This window comes from Macaca fascicularis, chromosome X (assembly GCF_037993035.2).
Source record: "Macaca fascicularis isolate 582-1 chromosome X, T2T-MFA8v1.1".
Taxonomy (NCBI): domain Eukaryota; kingdom Metazoa; phylum Chordata; class Mammalia; order Primates; family Cercopithecidae; genus Macaca; species Macaca fascicularis.
In genome coordinates, this window is record NC_088395.1 from 14,708,627 (window position 1) to 14,728,138 (window position 19,512).

Genomic DNA, 19,512 nt, shown 5'->3' on the forward strand with positions numbered 1-19,512 from the left:
CAACTTATTTTATGAGGCAAGTATAACCATAATATCAAACATCACAGGAAAAGAAAACTACAGACTAGTATTCCTTATGAAAATAGATGCAACAGTCCTCAACAAAGTACTAGCAAATTGAATCCAGCAGCATATAAAAAGGATTATACACCATGACTAAGTGGGCTCAACATATCAAAATCAACTAATGTAATCTACCATATTAATATAATGAAGGGGAAAATGATGTGATCATCTCAAGAGACACAGAAAAAGCATTTGACAAAATCTAGTACCCTCTCATGATAAAAGTACTCAACAAACTAGCAACATAAGGTGCAAAGAGTTGAAACAACTGCCAAGTTAAACCACAGTAGTCCACACAAGACCACCCCCATTTCTGACACAAACTGCAAGTTCAGGAGGTGCTGAAAATTACCCTTAGGTTTGATAATTCTAGTGAATGACTCTGAGAACTCACTGAAAACTATTATACTCACAATTATGGTTTATTACAGGGAAAGAATTTAGATTAAGGTCAACCACAGAAAGTAAGGTGTAGGGCAGAGTCCAGGGAAGTACCAAATGTAGAGCATGTTACTTCACTGGCATCAATATGTGGCAGTGTGCATGGAGTATGTCAACCTGGGAAGCTCACCCAAGCCTCAGTGTTCAGAGTTTTTATTGGAACTCCATTATGTAAGCATGATTGATTGCCCGTGTGGTTGATCTTAGTCTTCAGTCTCCCCCAAGGTCTACTGATACCGTGTAACCCAAACCCCTACCCTGAATCACATTGTTGGTCTTTCTTCCATGGCCAGCTCCTACCCTAAGTCATATTGTTCCATTGTCACTCAAGGCCCCCAGACGAAGACAATCCTATCAGGCATGAAGATTACCTCTCAGAAGCTGAGGGCAAAGGCCAGACCTCTCTTTGGGTAAGGCTAATCCTTCACAGAAAAGAACTTCCTCTGCCTGTCTATAAAGGGCATATATGAAAAACCTGAATCTATGAAAACCCACAGCTAACATCTTACTTAGCAGGGAAAGAATGGATGCTTTCCCCCTAAGATCAGGAACAAGACAACGCTGTCTGCTCTTACCACTTCTATTAATAAAAGAAGTTCAAGACAAGGACACTGAAAATTACAAAACACCATTTTAGTAAATTCAAGACCTACATAAATAAAAAGACTTCTTGTTCATGGATTGGAAGACAATACAGTCTCTCTAAAGTATCCATGGGAGACTGGTTTCAGAACCCTTCCCCCACCACCACCACAGACTCCAAAATCCTTGGATGCTCAAGTCCCTCATATATAATGGTATAGTATTTGCATGTAACTGACACACATCTTCCTGTATACCTTTTTCCTTTTTTTTTTAATGAGTCTCATTCTGTCACCTAGGCTGGAGTGCATTAGCACAATCTCAGCTCACTACATCCTCTGCCTCCCAGGTTCAAACGATTCTCCTGCCTCAGCCTCCCAAGTAGCTGGGACTACAGGCACCTACCACCGCACCTGGCTAATTTTTATAGTTTTATAGACACAGGGTTTCACCATATTGGCCTGGCTGGTCTAGTCTTGAACTCCTGACCTCAAGTGATCTGCCTGCCCCAGCCTCCCAAAGTGCTGGGATTACAGGCATAAGCCATCACACCTGGCTCCTCCCATATACTTTAAATCATCTTTAGATTATTTATACTCCCTAACACAGTGTGAGTGCTATATAGTTGTTCTACTTTATTGTTTCTCATTTATATTTTTGTCATATTGGTTTTATTTATTTTTTAATATTTTCAATTGTGGTTGGTCAATCAAAAATCCATGGATGTGAAATCTGTGGATATGGAGGGCCGACTGTATTGGTAAGAGGTCAACACTTCCCAAATTGATCTACTGATTCAGTGCAGTCCCTATCAAAAGCCCAGCTGCCTTTTTTTGCAGAAATGGATATGTTTGTCCTAAAATTCATATGAAAATGCAAGAAACCCAGAGTAGTCAAATCTTGAAATAGAAACACAAAGTTGGAGGATTTAACACTTCCTGATTTCAAAATTTACTACAAAGCTACAACAATAAAGACATTGGCCGTGTATGGGCATAAGGATAAACATATAGATCAGTGAAATCGAATTGAGGGTCCAGGTATAAACCCTAGTGTTTATTATGGTCAGTTGATTTTTTTTTACAATGGTGCCAAGACAATTCAGTAGAGAAATAAGACTTTTTAAATAAAAGGTGCTAGGACAACTGGGTATGTACATTCAAAGGAATAAAGTTGGACCCTACCTCACATCATATATAAAAATTAACTCAAAATAGATCAGAAACCTAAATGTAAGAGCTAAGTCTCTTAGAAGAAAACATAGGATTAAATCCTTGTGCTTAGATTGGGCAATGGTTTCTTAGATATGACAACAAAAGCACAAGCAACAAAAGAAACAGATAACATTGGACTGCATGAAAATGGAAAACTTGTGCCTTCAAGGACACTATCAAGTAGGTGAAAAGACAATTCTCAGAATGGAAGAAATCATTGACAAACCATACATTTGATAAGGGACTTGTTCTAGAATATATAAAGAACTCTTAGAATGCAACGTTAAAAAGACAAGTGGCCAGGCATGGTGACTCACACCTGTAATCCTAGCACTTTGGGAGGCTGAGGTGGGCAGATCACCTGAAGTCAGGAGTTCGAGACCAGCCTGCCTAACATGGTAAAACCCCGTCTCTACTAAAAATACAAAATTAGCCGAGCATGGTGGCGCAAGCCTGTAATCCCAGCTACTCAGAAAGCTGAGGCAGGAGAATTGCTTGAACCCGGGAGGCAGAGGTTGCAGTGAGCCAAGATTGCACCATTGCACTCCAACCTGGGCAACAAGAGTGAAACTCTCTCTGAAAGAAAAAAAAAAGACAACCCAATTAAAAAATGAGTGAAAGATTTAAATAGATGTTTTTCTAAAGAAGATAAACAAATGGGCAATAAGCACATAAAGAGATGCTGAGCATCAGTAGTCATTAGAGAAATGCAAGTCAAAACCAAGTGAGTTATGATTTCACACCCACTAGGGTGGCTAGAATCAAAAAGACACAATAACAGGTATTGGCAAGGATGTGGAGAAATTGGAAGCCTCGTACACTGCTGGTGAGAATGTTAAGATGGTCCGGCCACATCAGAAAACAGTTTGGTAGCTAAACATAGAATTACCATATGACCCAGAATTCTACTCCTTAGTATATGCCCAAGAGAAGTGACAACATATGTCTACAGAAAAACTTGTACACAAATGTTCATGGCAGCATTATTCATAATAACAAAAAGTAGAAACAGCCTAAATATTCATCAGTTGCTGAATGGATAAGCAAATATTGCATATCTATAAAATGGACAATTATTCAGTCATAAGAAGGAATTAAGTACTGATACATGCTACATTATGAATGAACCTTGAAAACATGCCAAGTGAACAAAGCCAGTAGAAAAAGCCACGTTGTATGGTTTCATTTATATAAAATGTCCAAAATAAGCAAATCCGTGAAGACAGAAAATAGATTGGTAGTTCCTAAGGACTTGGAGAAGGAGGCGTAAAGAGACATTGCTATATGAAGGTTCTTTTTGGTGTGATGAAAATGTTCTAGATTAGATTGTGGTGGTGGTTGCACAATTCTGTGAATATACTAAAAACCATTGACTTGTATATAAAAGGGGGATTTTATGACATGTAAATTATATCAGTAAAGTCATGAAAAATCAGATTTATCAAATTAATTAAAGTAGCATAGTTTCAAATATGTCAACTCACATTTTAAATTGAAATTAATGAAAATTTAAATGTTATGTAAAAAACTTATAGTTAGCTAAAATAAAAAGATACTTCTCTAATGTTTATCATGCTATTCTTATTTTCTGTTGTTTTTAATTGACAGTTTTGCAAATTTAATGCAGTATTTCTATTGTAATTTCTTAAAAATGTACTTAGATTGTCACAGTGAAAATTAGGTTTAAAAATTAAGCATAAATAAGAAATTACATGACAGAACAAGATTATAATTACCAAACAGCTGTGTTTGACAACAGAACAGTGCAGTTCGTGCCACTGCACTCCAGCCTGGGTGACAGAGTGAGACTCTGTCTCAAAAAAATTTTTTAAACCAGTTTATTTTTGAGATTCTGTAAGTTCCCCACAATTATATAAACTGCAAGCCTGGGAGAGAGGCAGAGAAGTGTAGGGTTAGGAAGGAAGTCTGGATCCAGCTCACACTCATAATAAGAAGGGCTGTTTCTTTCTTTCTCTTCTGACTCGCTGTTTGAGAAGGTTTTTCAGATAGAGAGTTTATGAGAACCATAAGGTAAATGACTCTTTCCATACTATTGTGCAGTTATTTCCTGAATCATATTGCTGTTTGATTCAGTGTCTGGAAATCTAAATAGTTGGGATCATTGATGGATTTGTTCAGAGGCCAAAACCCTGATAAGCTTATTAATGAATATCAGGGTAGCTTAATCTTCCTGAATCTTCATAGAACATTTGAAACCCATAAGGGAGAGCCACAATGTAAACGCCTACAGAAATTAGAGAATGTTAATTAAGTACATCACGTAAAGATAAATATTAACAGATTATAGCCCAAACTGATTTCAGAAGACCTGGGTTAGCATTTATGGTAAATTAATTGAGAATAGGAATGAAGATAATTTTAATGAAGTGACTGGTTTTTCTTCAGCTGCTTTCAAAATTGTGAAAACCTGGCTTGGTCCAGAAGCAGTGAGCTTGTTGAAGTTTACAAGCAAAAATGAAGTTCAGGACTATGTCAGTGTAGAATACCTGCCTCCCCACATGGGTGGAACTGTAAGTATAATATTTGAAACTTGTTTATAAAACTATACTGGATAATGACACATTAGGCTGTATACTTTCCTCAAGGAAAAAAGAAAAGTAGTATCATAATATACAAAGAAGTATCACAGATACCCTCAAAATAGCAAGTAGTGTTACACACATTTTTAAAGTTTTAAAGTTGTTGATTTTTTATTTTTTAATAGGTAATATATTTATGTGGTTCTAAACTGAAGAATATTCAGAAGAATAATGAGAAATAAGTCTTCAGTAAAAATATCTCCTCCTACTTCTATTTCCAATCACCATATTCCCTCCCCAGCTGAATTTCTTATATTAATTTGCAGGGATATATATTACCTATATAAACAAGTATAGTATATAATTCTTCCTCCCTCTCATCTCTTCTAAACAGTTATTGCATTTATGTGCTACTGTGCATCCTGCTTTTCTCTTCACAGCATGTCTTATACCAAATCAGTATGTAGCAGGCGCTCATACTCGTTTATGGCTACATGGCATTCTACTATCTAGACATAAGTTAGTGAATTTCCTCTTGATGTGTCTTCAGTGTGCTTCCAATTGTTTGCTGTTCAACAGTCTTTTTAGTTAAAAAGATACTGTTAAGCATATACTGTCAAATTTTTTTGAGCTGATTTTTACTACTCATAAAAAAACTGTACAACTTATGGACTTGGTACGCTTTGGGTTAACTTGATAATATTTCACTTATTTGATTTTTTGCAATCTTTTTTTTATACTGCCTGCCTGGCAAAATTGTGTTCAATCAGAACTAGCAAGAGGAATAGTTTTGATATGTCCTTCTGTTGATTGTCTTTGATTAGAAAAGACCTGAACCAGTATTTTTAATTTGAAGTCTGCTTCTTTCTTATTCTAAGGCTTTATTTCACATTTTCACCTAGAAAAACCAAATACACTTCATTTCAGGTGCTATGCTTGATTTAAAATGTGATTTTGTTTATTTTTAATAACTTGCTCATAAAATTGTTGTATCTTAAATAATTATAATTAATATAATTCATAACATTTTAAATTATATTAATTTTATGTATAGAAAAGGTTATTTTATTTTCCCTCTCTGTTCTTAGTGATATATTTCTTCAGAATTACAGTCAAAATTATAGCAGGACTATTTTTTAACATTAATTTTTAAGTTTTTTTTTCAAAAAGTAATACATATACATGATTTTTTAATAAAGTAAACACAGTACCAGAGATTGAAAAGTGTAACAGTACCATGAAAACTACATCTCCCTTCCCAGGTCCTTGCCCACTGCCACTCCCTAGAGGCAGTCACCATTAAGTTTTCTATCCCTCTGGAGTTATCTATTACAGTTTTTTACACAAATGGTCACATACCATATATATTGTCCAGTTGTGCTTTTTTCACATCTTTTATTTTGCAGGTTATACCATATTGATTCACAGAGGTCTATCTCATTTTTAAACCATTCCAAAATATTCCATTGTGTGGATGGATATAACATAATTTATTTAATCACTCCTCTTTTAAAGGACTGCAGTGATCATTGTATTCTAATTTTTTGCCATTACTAGTTTTGCTGCAGTGAATATCCTTGTAATAACACTTGATGTATGGGTGCAGCAAGAATGCATACAGAATAAACTCCTAGAAAAAAAATCAGTGGGTATAGTTTTTAATTTTGATAGCTGTTGCCACATTTCCTCTAAAGAGATTGTGCCTGTTTACCAATAATGTATGAGAGTTCTTGAACCACCTCCTTGCCAGCATTGCATATTCTTATTTTTGTAATCATTGCCAGTCTCAGGTAAAAAATATTTCATTGTCATTTTAATTTGCATTTCTTTAATTATAAGTGACGTTGAAAACTTCTTTATGATTCAAAAGACAGTTTTCATTCTTTTTCAGTGTATTCTATATCCCTCTTTTGTATTGTTACAGAACTTATATGGTTCTTAAAAACACACACACACACAACATATACATTTAAAGCTTTTATCCATCTGAAATTCTTTTTGGTGTAGAGAACAAGCTAGAGATCTAAGGTGATTCTGTATAGATGGCTAGCCAGTTGTCCCACACCACTTATTGCTGCTTTTCTTTCTGGTTTGAAATACTTCCTTTATTTTAAATTTCGTGATCTAATTAAGTCTATTTTCTTGGCCAAAGTAATGAACTGTAAATCTACTAAGAGAATTATTTCTCCACCCACCATTTAGTAGGCTCATGTGAAATTATTTTCTTTTAGGATCCTTTCAAGTATAGCTATCCACCACTAGTAGATGATGACTTCCAGACCCCATTGTGTGAGAATGGGCCTATTACCAGTGAGGATGAAACTTCAAGTAAAGAGGACATAGAAAGTGATGGCAAAGAAACATTGGAAACAATTTCTAACGAAGAACAAACACCTCTTGTTAAAAAGGTAACTTTATAAATAAAATGAAACTGAATCACAAGTTACGGTCTATCCCCAATTCTGCCACTAGCCAGCTATGTGATTTTGGGTAATTCACTTAACCTGCTACCCTTCCACATTTTTGTGTGTAAAAAGAAAGAGAAAGGATGGGATTAGCTAACCAGAAGCACCACTTTAGTGTATTTAAGGCTGATTCCAGGCCAGGGCCTGTGTCTTATACCTATAATCCCAAGCACTTTCTGAGGCTAAGGTGGAAGGATCGCTTGAGCACGGGAGTTTGAGACCAGCCCGAGCAACATAGGGAGGCCCTGTCTCTACAAAAAATAAAAAATTATCCAGATGTGATAGTGCACACCTGTCGTTCCCAGCTACTCTGGAGGCTAAGTTGGGAAGATCGCTTGAGCCCAGGAGGTCGAGGCTGTAGTGAGCCATGATTGTGCTACTGCACTCTGACCTGGGTGACAGAGTGAGACTTTGTCTCAAAATAAAATAAAGGCTGATTCCATGCTTTTGTATAAAGACTAGCAAAACACATCTAGAAGTAATTGTTTTATCTGAATTTTTTTTATTTGTCTAAAAGTAATGAATTTACAACTTTGATTTAGTTCCTTTCTCTAATTTTTAAAAGAGCACTTAGTAGTTGTCACTCTTTTTACAGGTAATCAGGAACTTGATAGATGGATAAATACAATGTTATATTTTAGAAAAATTTAAAGACTCTTAAGGGAAGGGCCATGTTGTATTTTCTACAGTAACCTATGTAGGCACTAAAATAGATGTTAATGGTCATGTTAATATATGCTAAATAGTTATCCTTTTTTTTTTTGTCTTTAGAGTAACCCAACCGAATCTACTTCCAAAGCAGAAGAAAATGAAAAAGTTGATTCAAAAATGAAAGCTTTCAAGAAACCATTGAGTGTGTTTAAAGGCCCCTTACTACACATCAGGTAATCGCCAAATATTTTATTAGCTATAATTTTATAACGTATCTTGATCACCTTGAGGGAGCCACAAAATTAAGAAAACTTCTCTTTGGTTTTTGAAACTGTAGAAATATAAAACCAAGAGTTATCTGAAAATTACCTTGGTTTCCAGACATAGTGGATATTTTTAGCTACCTTTCTTTTACTATGTCGAGTGTCTTTAAAGGGCTCTCATCACATATCAGATAACAAAAGTAAATATTTATATATTAGTCAATCTGAATGGCAGTAGTTTCCTCACATTACTGATACTATTAGACTTGCCCAAGTTCGGGAATGCCAGAAATGACACAAAGGATTTGTTGATTTTACTTTCCAAAAGCCAAAGATGAACTAGAAAAATAGGTTTGTGACTGAAGCCAAACTTCAGGACATCTCTGTTTTTCTGCTAGGTTATTTGATTCAAAAGATTCCAGGTTTCTTTCAGCATTGTATAAAGTGTATAAAGACCTTTTTCTCACTGATGTTTTTGGTTGGTAAATATATTTTGCCTTACGTTAAATTGCTACACCAACTTTATGATCTCATGTAGCATTTTCTGTCCCTTTACTTGAAACCTTTCTATATAGCTGCTTTATGTGTGTCTCGTGTGAACAATACAGCCAGACTTCTAAAAAATCTAATCTGACATTCTCTAATTGATAATATTAGTTTGTTTACATATATTTTGATTACTGTTATATTTGGATTTATCTCCGCCATCTGTGTGTATGAAAGCCAACAAACAAGAGAGACAGATGCACATGCATTTTCTATTTTTCATGGTTTTTCTTTCCCATTTTCTCCCTTCGTAGTTTATCTTTTCTGTTCGTTTACTTGTTCCCTTTTTTCTCCCTACTTATTTGGAAGTTACACATTCTGTTTTCACTGGAAGCCTGTCACATCATAGGTCCTTGCCTGTAATTGTAGAGGTATGACAGGAAAAGCAGGCTAGGGAGAAAGCCAGACAGCTTCTCAACTGCATATCAGGCTCTGCTCCTCCCTTCCTCCGCCCCCGGTGAAGTCCCACAGCTGCTCCTACACGTACACAAGGACCTAACCAACCTCTGTCTTCCTGGAGCTGCTCACAGTTTTGTGCTGGTTACTAAGAACAATGAGATCCATAACCTTGTGTTTTTCTATGACTTACTTAAGATTGGGTTCTAAAAGGAAGCCAGCAACCATGTAAATTTACCACCTTGTCCAAAACTAGGCAAAGCCCTCCTGGGAGAGCTCATTCTTTTTTTTTTTTTTTTTTTTTTTTTTTTGAGACAGAGTCTTGCTCTGTCGCCCAGGCTGGAGTGCAGTGGCGCAATCTCGGCTCACTGCAAGCTCCGCCTCCCGGGTTCACGCCATTCTCCTGCCTCAGCCTCCTGAGTAGCTGGGACTACAGGCGCCCGCCACCGCGCCCGGCTAATTTTTTGTATTTTTTTTTTTTAGTAGAAACGGGGTTTCACCGTGGTCTCGATCTCCTGACCTTGTGATCCGCCCGCCTCGGCCTCCCAAAGTGCTGGGATTACAGTCGTGAGCCACCGCGCCCGGCCGGGAGAGCTCATTCTTAAAAACATGTGTTAGTTAGATTTAAAAACACCCCCAAGGTACAGACATTCCTGATATAAAATTAACCTATTTAAAGATGTATCTCAAAATCAAGGGCTCGCTGAAAATCCACTTTAAATTATTCACCTTTTTATATAAAACAAAAACACTATTCTTCCCATCGTTTTGAGCCACCTGATACAATTTGGATAGTGTAATTAAACTACACAAACTTTGCTTGAATTGTTTTAAAAATTTTTTAGGTCATAGGCATTACAATGGAAAGTAATAGTAAAATTTAAATTTTGAAGCTCACTGATTTTACTGTTTAATAAGTTCTTCCTACAGCTCCCATCCCAAATTTACTTTTATGTTTATTTCTCTCCTTCCCTATTACTTAGAAAAGCTGCTATATGGTAAGAAATTATTCTGTTAAATACATTCCTAATCATCTTTCTTTTTAAGTTATGCTCTTTCCTGTTGGTGTATAGAAATATGCCTTATTCTAATTATTTGTAATTAGGTAAAGTTGAAGCAGCAATATCTTCTTTGCTTTATTATCTATAACCTTCCAAATAGTTTAAATCAGTGCACCTTAAGATAGTGCTGATTATAGGATTAATCAGAGCCTTCGTCATTCTCTCTTCTGTTCTTCCTGGTTTGCTTTTGATCTGGGGGAAAACCATAGGACTTTTTAAATAGTGTGCATTGAATCAGTAAGATTAAAATACAAAATTGTATTGGGTAATTGTTTTGTAAGTCTTTTTTGGTGAAATGCCTTTATACAAATGAGCCTAAAATATTAACTAAATATTTTTTCTTCAGGCTAATGATTAGATTGTCATTTGTTCTGATTATTACAAATGTTGTATGTTTTTTTCACTCCCTAGCCCAGCAGAAGAACTGTATTTTGGAAATACAGAATCCGGAGAGAAGAAAACTTTAATGGTGTTGACAAATGTAACTAAAAATATAGTGGCATTTAAGGTAAATATCTCAAAGATACAATAAATTATGTTTGAGAATTTGACATGGAAAGTGATTTTAGACATGTTCTAATTGGAAGATTGAAAAATTTGAACTTGTACAGTGTTTTAATTTATGACAATTTTTAGGTATGTAGTACTCCCTTCTGGTTCTAACCAAGTGGCATAGCTTATCAAAAACTGTTCCCTGAGCTCTGTATCTGAATTTTTATGTGCAGTAATAGGTTAATGTCTAAGTTAATACAAGGGTTTAATGTTTGTTGTAAATAACAACCCAAGAAAAATTACTCTTTACTATGTGAATAATTTAATTTATAATAACAGTGAAACATAAAACTATAAAATTGATAGTGCATTTTCCCCAAGTGTGGTATATTCTGGAGTGTAGTTTATATCGGATATTAACCTGATACTGAGCATTAAGTGTAAGAAGACTGAGTCCGTCTCTACCCCATATTGTAGGTTTTCCTGCCTTAAATCTTCTGTTTAATTTAGACGTAACCACCAGGATGTTCCTGATGTGCTTTGATTATCTACTGTTTTTTAATTTCTGAACACCATTGTATTAATTACATGCAATCTAATGTGCATTGTTTTTGTGAATTTATGTCATTAAATTCAGGCAATTAACAGGATAAATATTTAACAGATGGATTGTTTTATTTAAGAGGGAGTCTGAATGACAATTTGACTTACAAGTATCTTTTTAGATAGGTCGAAATGCTTTCTTCCTGTTAGTGGGGAAAAAATCTATTCTATGCATAACCATCACTGTTACTTTGTAAACTCTTTGTTATTGATTATTCACTGCTAATTTTTTTTTAAAAAGTCATTCTTAAGCCATTTCCCCCCCCAAAAAAGCACAAAGGATGTTATGTGACTATTGTGTTTATAAACAGGTGAGAACAACAGCTCCAGAAAAATACAGAGTCAAGCCAAGCAATAGCAGCTGTGACCCGGGCGCATCAGTGGATATAGTTGTGTCTCCCCATGGGGGTGAGTTGTCACTTAGTAGCCACAGCAGGTGTTTAGTGTGGCGGGGGGGAAGGGGACCTGGAGCTGGGCTCTGAGTCAGCAGAGATGTCGGGCTAGAATCTAGAAATTAGCGGAGTATCACGAGTCACCTCACCTCACTGTAGACATCGGTTTTCCCACATGTGAAATGGGATGGTCAAAGAGGTCTCTAAAGCCCTTTCCAGCATTAAAATGTAATTGTTTCTAACAAGTAAAATTGTTTAAACTGACACCAATTGAAATTGAATTTCAAAGGAGAAATTCCTCACTTTTAGAACTTTTTCCTTTTTAAACATATTTCCATTTTCTTCTTTTTCCTTAATGTTAAGTTCCAGAATAATGCTTTAAACCACATGCATATGCAACCCCTTTGAAGGTTCCTGTTTATATGCTGAATTACCCTTTTGGAATGCAGGTTTAACGGTCTCTGCCCAAGACCGTTTTCTGATAATGGCTGCAGAAATGGAACAGTCATCTGGCACAGGCCCAGCAGAATTAACTCAGTTTTGGAAAGAAGTTCCCAGAAACAAAGTGATGGAACATAGGTAAGCTTTTTCCTCACATTCTTCTCAAATGTAGTGGGAAGAATCAGAAAGAGAAAAGTGCCTCCTTGGACCAGGTGGCCTCCCTTTCTTCTTACATCTGCTGGGTGCCCTGCAAGGCTCTGGGGATGCCCAGATGAAAGAGACCTGGTGTTGCTCAAGGAGGTCACTAGTAGCAGAAACTCACTTGCAGGTCAGTGCAAGAGTCTGGATCTGTCCAGATCACAAACACAGATTGTCTCAGCAGTTCTCCCTGTAGGAACGCTCACCTTACATACTAGAATGTTTTTACAGCATTGTTTGTAATAGTGAAAAACTGGAAAGAAAGAATCTAAATGGTAACCAGTAAAGCAATAGTGAGATACGTTTGAGTATATCCACACTAAAGCGTGCTGCAACCACTCAAAAAGGTACAGCAAGTCTATTTGTTCTGACATGGAAAAACATCTGTAATATATTTTAGAAAACAAATCTAGTGAGAAAAATTGGTTATGGACATTATCCTACTTAAGAGGGGGGAAAACTTGTGTATATAGATATATATGTGTATGTGCATGTATATAGATATATCAGGTTGTGACAAATTTCTTGAAAAGATGCATAGAAAAGGAGAAAAGACTGTATTGTAGTTTTATTTTGCTTTTTTTTTTTATTGGAATTGTGGTTTATTGGAGTGTTCCCATTTTTCCCCCCAGGGGACATCTGTCAATGTCTGGAGACACTTTTGGTTATCACAACTGGGTGATGGGGTACAATGGGCATCTCATGGGGGCAGCACAGGGATGCTGCTAAACCACTAGCAGTACACAGGACAGCCCCATCCCCCAAAAATGATCTGGCTCCAAATGTCCATAGTGCCAAGGTTGAGAAATCTTGCTTTATAGGGTAGTTAAGGATGGCCATTCCAATGACATTAGAGTAGGCCCTGAAGCAAGCCACATAGATAACTGGACAGAGACCTTTCCAGACAGAACAACAAATGCAAAAGGAGTGTGCTTGGCCTTTGGGAGGAACAACAAGGAAGTCACTGTCTCATGACTCCAGTAAGGGAGGAGCATGGTGAGAGATGGGGACAGAGGTAGTAGGATATCAGATCGTCCCTATGGTGAGGACTTCTGAGTGAGAGGAAAAACTATTAGGCGGTGCTAAGCAGAGCCATGAGGTGATACGGGCTTATTTTTTTTTTAAAGGATTCTTCTGGGTACTGCGTAGAAACTAGACGGTGGGCAGTGATACCAAGTTCACACTAAAATGGAATTTGCTATATGCCAGCACTGTTCTAGATGCTTTCGACATACTGATTCATTCAGTCACGAAGACAGCCCTGTGAGGGAGGAAGGCATTTTTCCTACTTTATAGAGGAGAAGCTGGGAAACCTGATAATGGCTATGGTTGAATGAAATCTTCAGGGCTGGGCACAGTGGCTCACACCTGTAATCCCAACACTTTGAGAGGCTGAGGTGGGAGGATTGCTTGTGCCCAGGAGTCTAAGACCAGCCTGGGCAACATAGGGAAACCTCCTCTCTACAAAAACTCAAAAGCTTAGCTGAGAGATCATGAAAATAGATTATGAACAGTGAAATTCCTGAGAAGGCTGAAAGTGTGTGGGGGACCAAAGCAGGGGAGATTAGCCTTGGTCCAGAGGAGGGAGAAGCAAATGGAGGTCAGCAGCCTGCCTTGTTTTTACATGTAATATTTAAATTTTCAAATTCTATTACAGGAGGGCCTACTTTCTGTTTTTATCAAGAGTTTTTCTTTTGTTCAAAGACATGGTTATGGGAATGTTTTGAAAGGGTAAGAAACACTGGTATAAAAGGTGTTGTAGATTAATTTGAAGTTCTTATGAAACAGTCTCTCAAAATGAAGGGTTATTTTTGGTTCTGTTATGTTCGAGTTGCTTTGTTTTCTTTGTTTTTTGCTGTACCAATTACTGATGGTTTGCTTTTCTATAACTGTGAGAGGAGATCACTGTTCTGCAGAAAGTGGGAGGGAGGCTTGGTGGTGGGGTACTGAAGCTCAAGGAAAGTACCTTTCTCCTATCTAGAAAGGGTGATTTCCTTCAAATCATAAGATGTTTTGATGAATTCTACTGAATACCATATAAAAACTTTCATTTGAATTTTACTGAATGGTATCTGCCATATGTTGTGTTCCTTATACGTACATTAATTAACGAAGCTGGAAGATACACATACACAGAGCAGCTGTGTTAGGTGAACCTGGGGAAGAGGAATGAGGGTTTTCACCTCTGTTACATAGTCTTCTGTGTTTAGCTGTTTTCATTTTATATTTTACTTTTATAAGAAAATTCATTAACATTTTTAAGAAGTTATGTTTTCTTTGGATTTTCATAGGTTAAGATGCCATACTGTTGAAAGCAGTAAACCAAACACTCTTATGTTAAAAGACAGTGCTTTCAACATGTCAGATAAAACCAGTGAAGATATATGTCTACAGGTAAGTATACTTTCTTCCTACCCAAACAAAGTTATTAATGCTGATCAACATTAGAAATCCCTTTTTTTCTCACGGACATAAGGAAAAACCTTTGGCATAGACACAACAGAAATACTGTCTTCTTTGTGAAGAGATGCCAAATCAGAAATGGTAGGCAGGCCAGGTGCAGTGCTGCCTGTAATCCCAGCACTTTGGGAGGCCAAGGCAGGAGGATCACTTGAGCCCAGGAGTTTGAGGCCAGTCTGGGCAATATAGCGAGACCCTGTCTCTACAAAAAAACTGAAAATTAACCAGGTGTGGTGGCACACATCTATAGTCCCAGCTACTAGGGAGTCTGAGGCAGGAGGATTGCTTGAGCCTGGGAGGTCAAGGCTGCAGTGAGCCGTGATCATGCCACTGCCCTCCAGTCTGGGCAACAGAACAAGACCGTTTCTCAATAAAAAAAAAGAGAAAAGAAAAGAAATGGTGTAAGAAATGAGTTATTTTTGGAGATCTACTAACCATTTGAAAGCTTTGGCCATTTTTAGCAAAGCACAAGGTGCTTTGGGGAGTATCAAATAATTCAGTCTTGCAGAAAAAAAAGTACCAAGTAGTGCATTTAAATTTGAAAGAGACAGAGGGGCTCTCCGAGTAGCTGAAGGCTACTTAAGGGTTTCTATACCTCCAGGAACTGACTGCTCTGCTCCTGTCTCAGCTAGAAATGTAGACCTCTCAAAATGAGAATAAGCATAGACATATCTGTCCACCAAACAAATCTAATGCCCTGTTGCACTTCCACCTCCTTCCACCAGCCTTACAGAGAGTAGTGGGCCCCATCCTTTCAGTGTTTGGATTTCTAGTATTCCTGTTTGTCGTGCCCATGATTAATGACTGTTTTATTGATATAAATCTTTCATCCCTTTTTCCCTCTTCAGCTCAGTCATTTACTAGAAAGCAATAGGAAGCTTGAAGACCAAGTTCAGCGTTGTATCTGGTTCCAGCAGCTGCTGCTTTCCTTAACAATGCTCTTGCTTGCTTTTGTCACCTCTTTCTTCTATTTATTGTACAGTTAAAGAAGTGGTGCCAAATAGGAACCACGGCTCCTTCGTCCATTAGTTGGAAAAAGTAACAGACCTAAAACTCTACCAAGCTACTAAAAACATTGCACATCTGTGCTTCCTAAAAGGAAATATGCAGCACTTAGAGGGGAACACATACATGTCTTGAAAATAAACTGCTAGAATAAAGAAATGCTGGAGAAATTGATTATAAGAGACTATAGCTATTTAGTAAAGTAAGTAAAGGCATATCCATTGTGTAAATTAATAGTTTAAATATAATTTATTTTTTCCTTTTGATCTGAATACTTTTAAAGCTTAAGTTTTATCGTGTAAATACATTAGCTAAACTGAAAAGTATAAGTAACATGCTTTGTTGCAGCCAAAAAATGTAATCTGCTTTTTTATGACAGAATTATTATAGCTGAGCTGACTTACTAGCTTTTCTATACTATGTATATAGAAGAACATGTATATTGAGAAAGAAAACATACTTATATAGAGGAATTTATGTAACCATGACTTTGTAATGTTGAGAATTCCTCCCAGGTGATGGTCAATATTCTTTTGGAATGTAAACCGATTTAATGCCAAACCACCTTAACCCTTGTTTCTCAGTGTTCCTTAACAGCCTGCCTTTTATTAATCTCAGACTTTTTTATGAACACTCTCATTTCAGTAGAATTTGGAAAACTAAGCGTGGTTGGAATTTCTTTGAATTCTGTTAGTAATGCCCAAAAGAAAAGTCTCAAGCAGTCCCCCTATCCAGTCATTTTTATGGAGTTTCATGTTGTCCACTATAGCTGGACACTGAACTTTTTGCCTAATTTATTAAAAAGGCCTGACCTTCTGTTGTCCCATCTTCACCCCCATTCCAGAGCAGAGGAGTCTCTGTGGACCATGAATTGCACTGTCTCCCTCCTCATTTCTAAATGAAAGGTGTTAGATATAAATGTTTTGAAAAGTTAGTTGTATGAGATGCTAAGCAGGATAATAAATTTAGATTTTAAAATGTTCCTTGTTAAAGTCAGCCCATGACAAGGAAATTTACAAAATACTAGAGTATCTAGAAGGGTGAAAAGAAAAATATAAAAAGAAACATAGATGCCCAGGTGTCAGCTCTCCATTTAAAAAATGAAAAATGTAACTCACGATGATCTCTGAAACCTTCAAACTAGGACCAATTGACTTACTTGATATTCTGCCTTTGATATGGTAGTACCCACCCGGTATTCCTAAAATCCTAACAAGATACACCTTGCAGTAGCAGAGGCGATGAAATTAGTTTGTTTTCTCATTAATATGCCCAGTTTGTTTGGGTCTATGTTGCTTCACATGTACATCTACTTTATTTGAAAGAAAAAACAGTCTGCCTGTAAAATGTTGAGTTTTGATTGAGCCATGTTTAGAGATTTTATTACTATTCTGAAGGGTAGTGTTGTTGGCTTTCATCTTCAAGAAGTTGATTCCAAAATTGAGTTATGAAGAATGATATAACAGAATTCCTTCAAAATTGGCCTAGAAAATAAAACCTTAAAAGGACACTGGTGTGCTACTTTGTCTTAATTTGGGCTTTTCTGTTTCAGTTTGCCACCTCCAGCTGTGAAACGGACTGCAGTCCACCCTAAGTACTGTGCACAGTATCTCCCTGTATGTGTGCACAGTGGCTTCCCCTTACATGGTAGATTTTTGGCCTTAATATAATCTAATCCCAAAGTAGTTGTGTATGTTTTCTGTTCCTTGGCAAATAAATGAGGAAATAATTAGCCAAGATTGAAAATGTATTGTCCTAACGGTGTCCCTTTAATGTTTCATATGAAAAATTATGTTGACCCACTAAAATATCCTTGCTCAATGTCTGGTCAGTTGACTTTAATAACATATCCTGTTAATGTTTGTGTATCTATTAAATGTGACTAAGCAGGATTACTGAAAATTAACTATAAAATCAAAGGCATCTAAACGTTTGTACTTGTCTTGATTAATCATATATTTACACTTGATTTTATTCTGTCTTCATTTGTTTTTATTTAATCATAATTGCATGATTATTTTTGGTACTCTAATCAGTAATTTTATTTTTAATCATGTCATTACCTATTCATGACCAAATTACCAAGGAACCAACATTTAGATTTAGATACTTGTTTTCACTTAGGAATGGAAATTAATCGATTTTCCATGGAAGCACTAGTGAAATATCATTACCTTGATCTGCAAGTAGCCTGAAAATGCGATTGCTGGTAAACCTGGCCTCAAATTTCATACTACCATAACTGTTTTTATATATCGCCACTAATTTTGACTGGATTTAATAGCACTTTATTATACAACTACAAAAAAATATATTCCTAGAATTGTTGCCAGTGTAATTTCTCTAATGTTCTGGTGCTTTTCATATATTTTCAGTATTTTTATTACTATATGGGTATTTTCTTTGTATAAATTGATTAAAAGAACATGTTTTCTATTTTAATATGTTTTAGAAAAATAATTACATTTATGAAATAAATATCATCAGGAAAAAAAACCTCTGGTCTCTAATTGATAAAGCATCTTAAAGAAAATCAATATTCAACCTCACTCTGACCTTTTCAAGATCATAGTAATTTCTTTTGGATCTGCTTTGCATTTCTATAAGGACAGCACTGCAGGCCTCCAAAGATGCAGTTCAGTGTCAGGTTAGCCTGTCCTTTAGTGTGTCCTGTTTCTCCTTGTCCCCGTGTCAGGTGTAGCTGCTCTTCAGTGTAGTTCTTCGTTTTCCCCAGACATAGCATTGGACCCACTGTCATGCTTAGAGCTCATTGTGGAGCCTGTTGCTGAAGCTGCAACGAGTCAGAATTGCCACGTAGTTTCCCCAATCCTAGTATTCACACATAGTTCTCTGACAGGAGCAAGCAGGAGGCAGGCTAACAAGAAGTCTGCCTGACTGCCAGACACACAGGGAAGATAGCAGTGTGGCACTGATCATTCTGAAATCAGGCACGTGCTCAGGACCTGGGACCTGGGGGGTGTTGCAGAGGGGCAGCAGGGAAGCCCCAGGATGGTGATGTTAGAGGTTCTCAGGGTTCTTGATTCCTGGTCTGTCACCAATGAAATACACAGCCTCCCAAATGGCAGCTACCTCTCCATAAAAATAGCATGAATGGGACAGGTCCCTCTTCTACACTGAAAAATATCCTGGAGATAACAAAATCAGGTGGTTAAAGAGTCCCAACCCTCTGATAAATTCAAAATAGAGCCACAAAGAATGTTAACCTGCCAACAAACACCATACTGACCCGGGATGTGACAGGGTGGTCTCCGTCCCTAGAGGACACAATTTTCTAGGAGACTAGAGCTCCTGTCAAGAAAATCTCCAGCTAGGTCGGAAAGGATTGGTTACTTTACAACAGTCTCCAGCTCTTTCTCCCCTAAATGTTTACCATCAACTCTAGGTTTCCTGATATCAGAACAATATGGGCCCTCGAAAGCATAGGGCTCCCCTTCTCTCCCTGGCCCAAAGAGACAGACTAGAAATCTTCTGTTCCAACTGAAACAATGGTTGTTAGGAGTGAGGGCTCTGAGGTAAGACTGCCTGTGTGACTTGGGAAAGTTAAGCCAGTTTCAGCCTGCTTCCCTAAGTGATAATCATAGTACTACTCCACAGGTTAGGTGTGAGAATGAGAGGAAATAATGCATTTAAAACATCCATGGAGTCTAGCCTTGCTTTGCTGATATATTACCTCCA

The 19,512-nt window shown here is 37.0% G+C and overlaps 1 protein-coding gene across 3 annotated transcripts in view; it reads left to right on the forward strand.

Moving 5' to 3' along the window:
- Nucleotides 1-18,312, forward strand: part of MOSPD2 (motile sperm domain containing 2) — a 52,147-nt gene extending 33,835 nt beyond the window's left edge. For 2 of the 3 annotated variants that reach the window (XM_005593014.4, XM_074029167.1), the window contains 8 exons: nt 4,710-4,834; nt 7,075-7,251; nt 8,080-8,192; nt 10,637-10,733; nt 11,632-11,728; nt 12,162-12,291; nt 14,643-14,745; nt 15,660-18,312. In XM_005593014.4, the coding sequence (XP_005593071.2) occupies nt 4,710-4,834; nt 7,075-7,251; nt 8,080-8,192; nt 10,637-10,733; nt 11,632-11,728; nt 12,162-12,291; nt 14,643-14,745; nt 15,660-15,797 (980 nt within the window). In that variant the 3' untranslated portion in view covers nt 15,798-18,312. The remainder of the gene's footprint in view (nt 1-4,709; nt 4,835-7,074; nt 7,252-8,079; nt 8,193-10,636; nt 10,734-11,631; nt 11,729-12,161; nt 12,292-14,642; nt 14,746-15,659) is intronic. The other variant, XM_005593015.4, reaches the window with a different exon arrangement.
- Nucleotides 18,313-19,512: the final 1,200 nt, after the last annotated feature.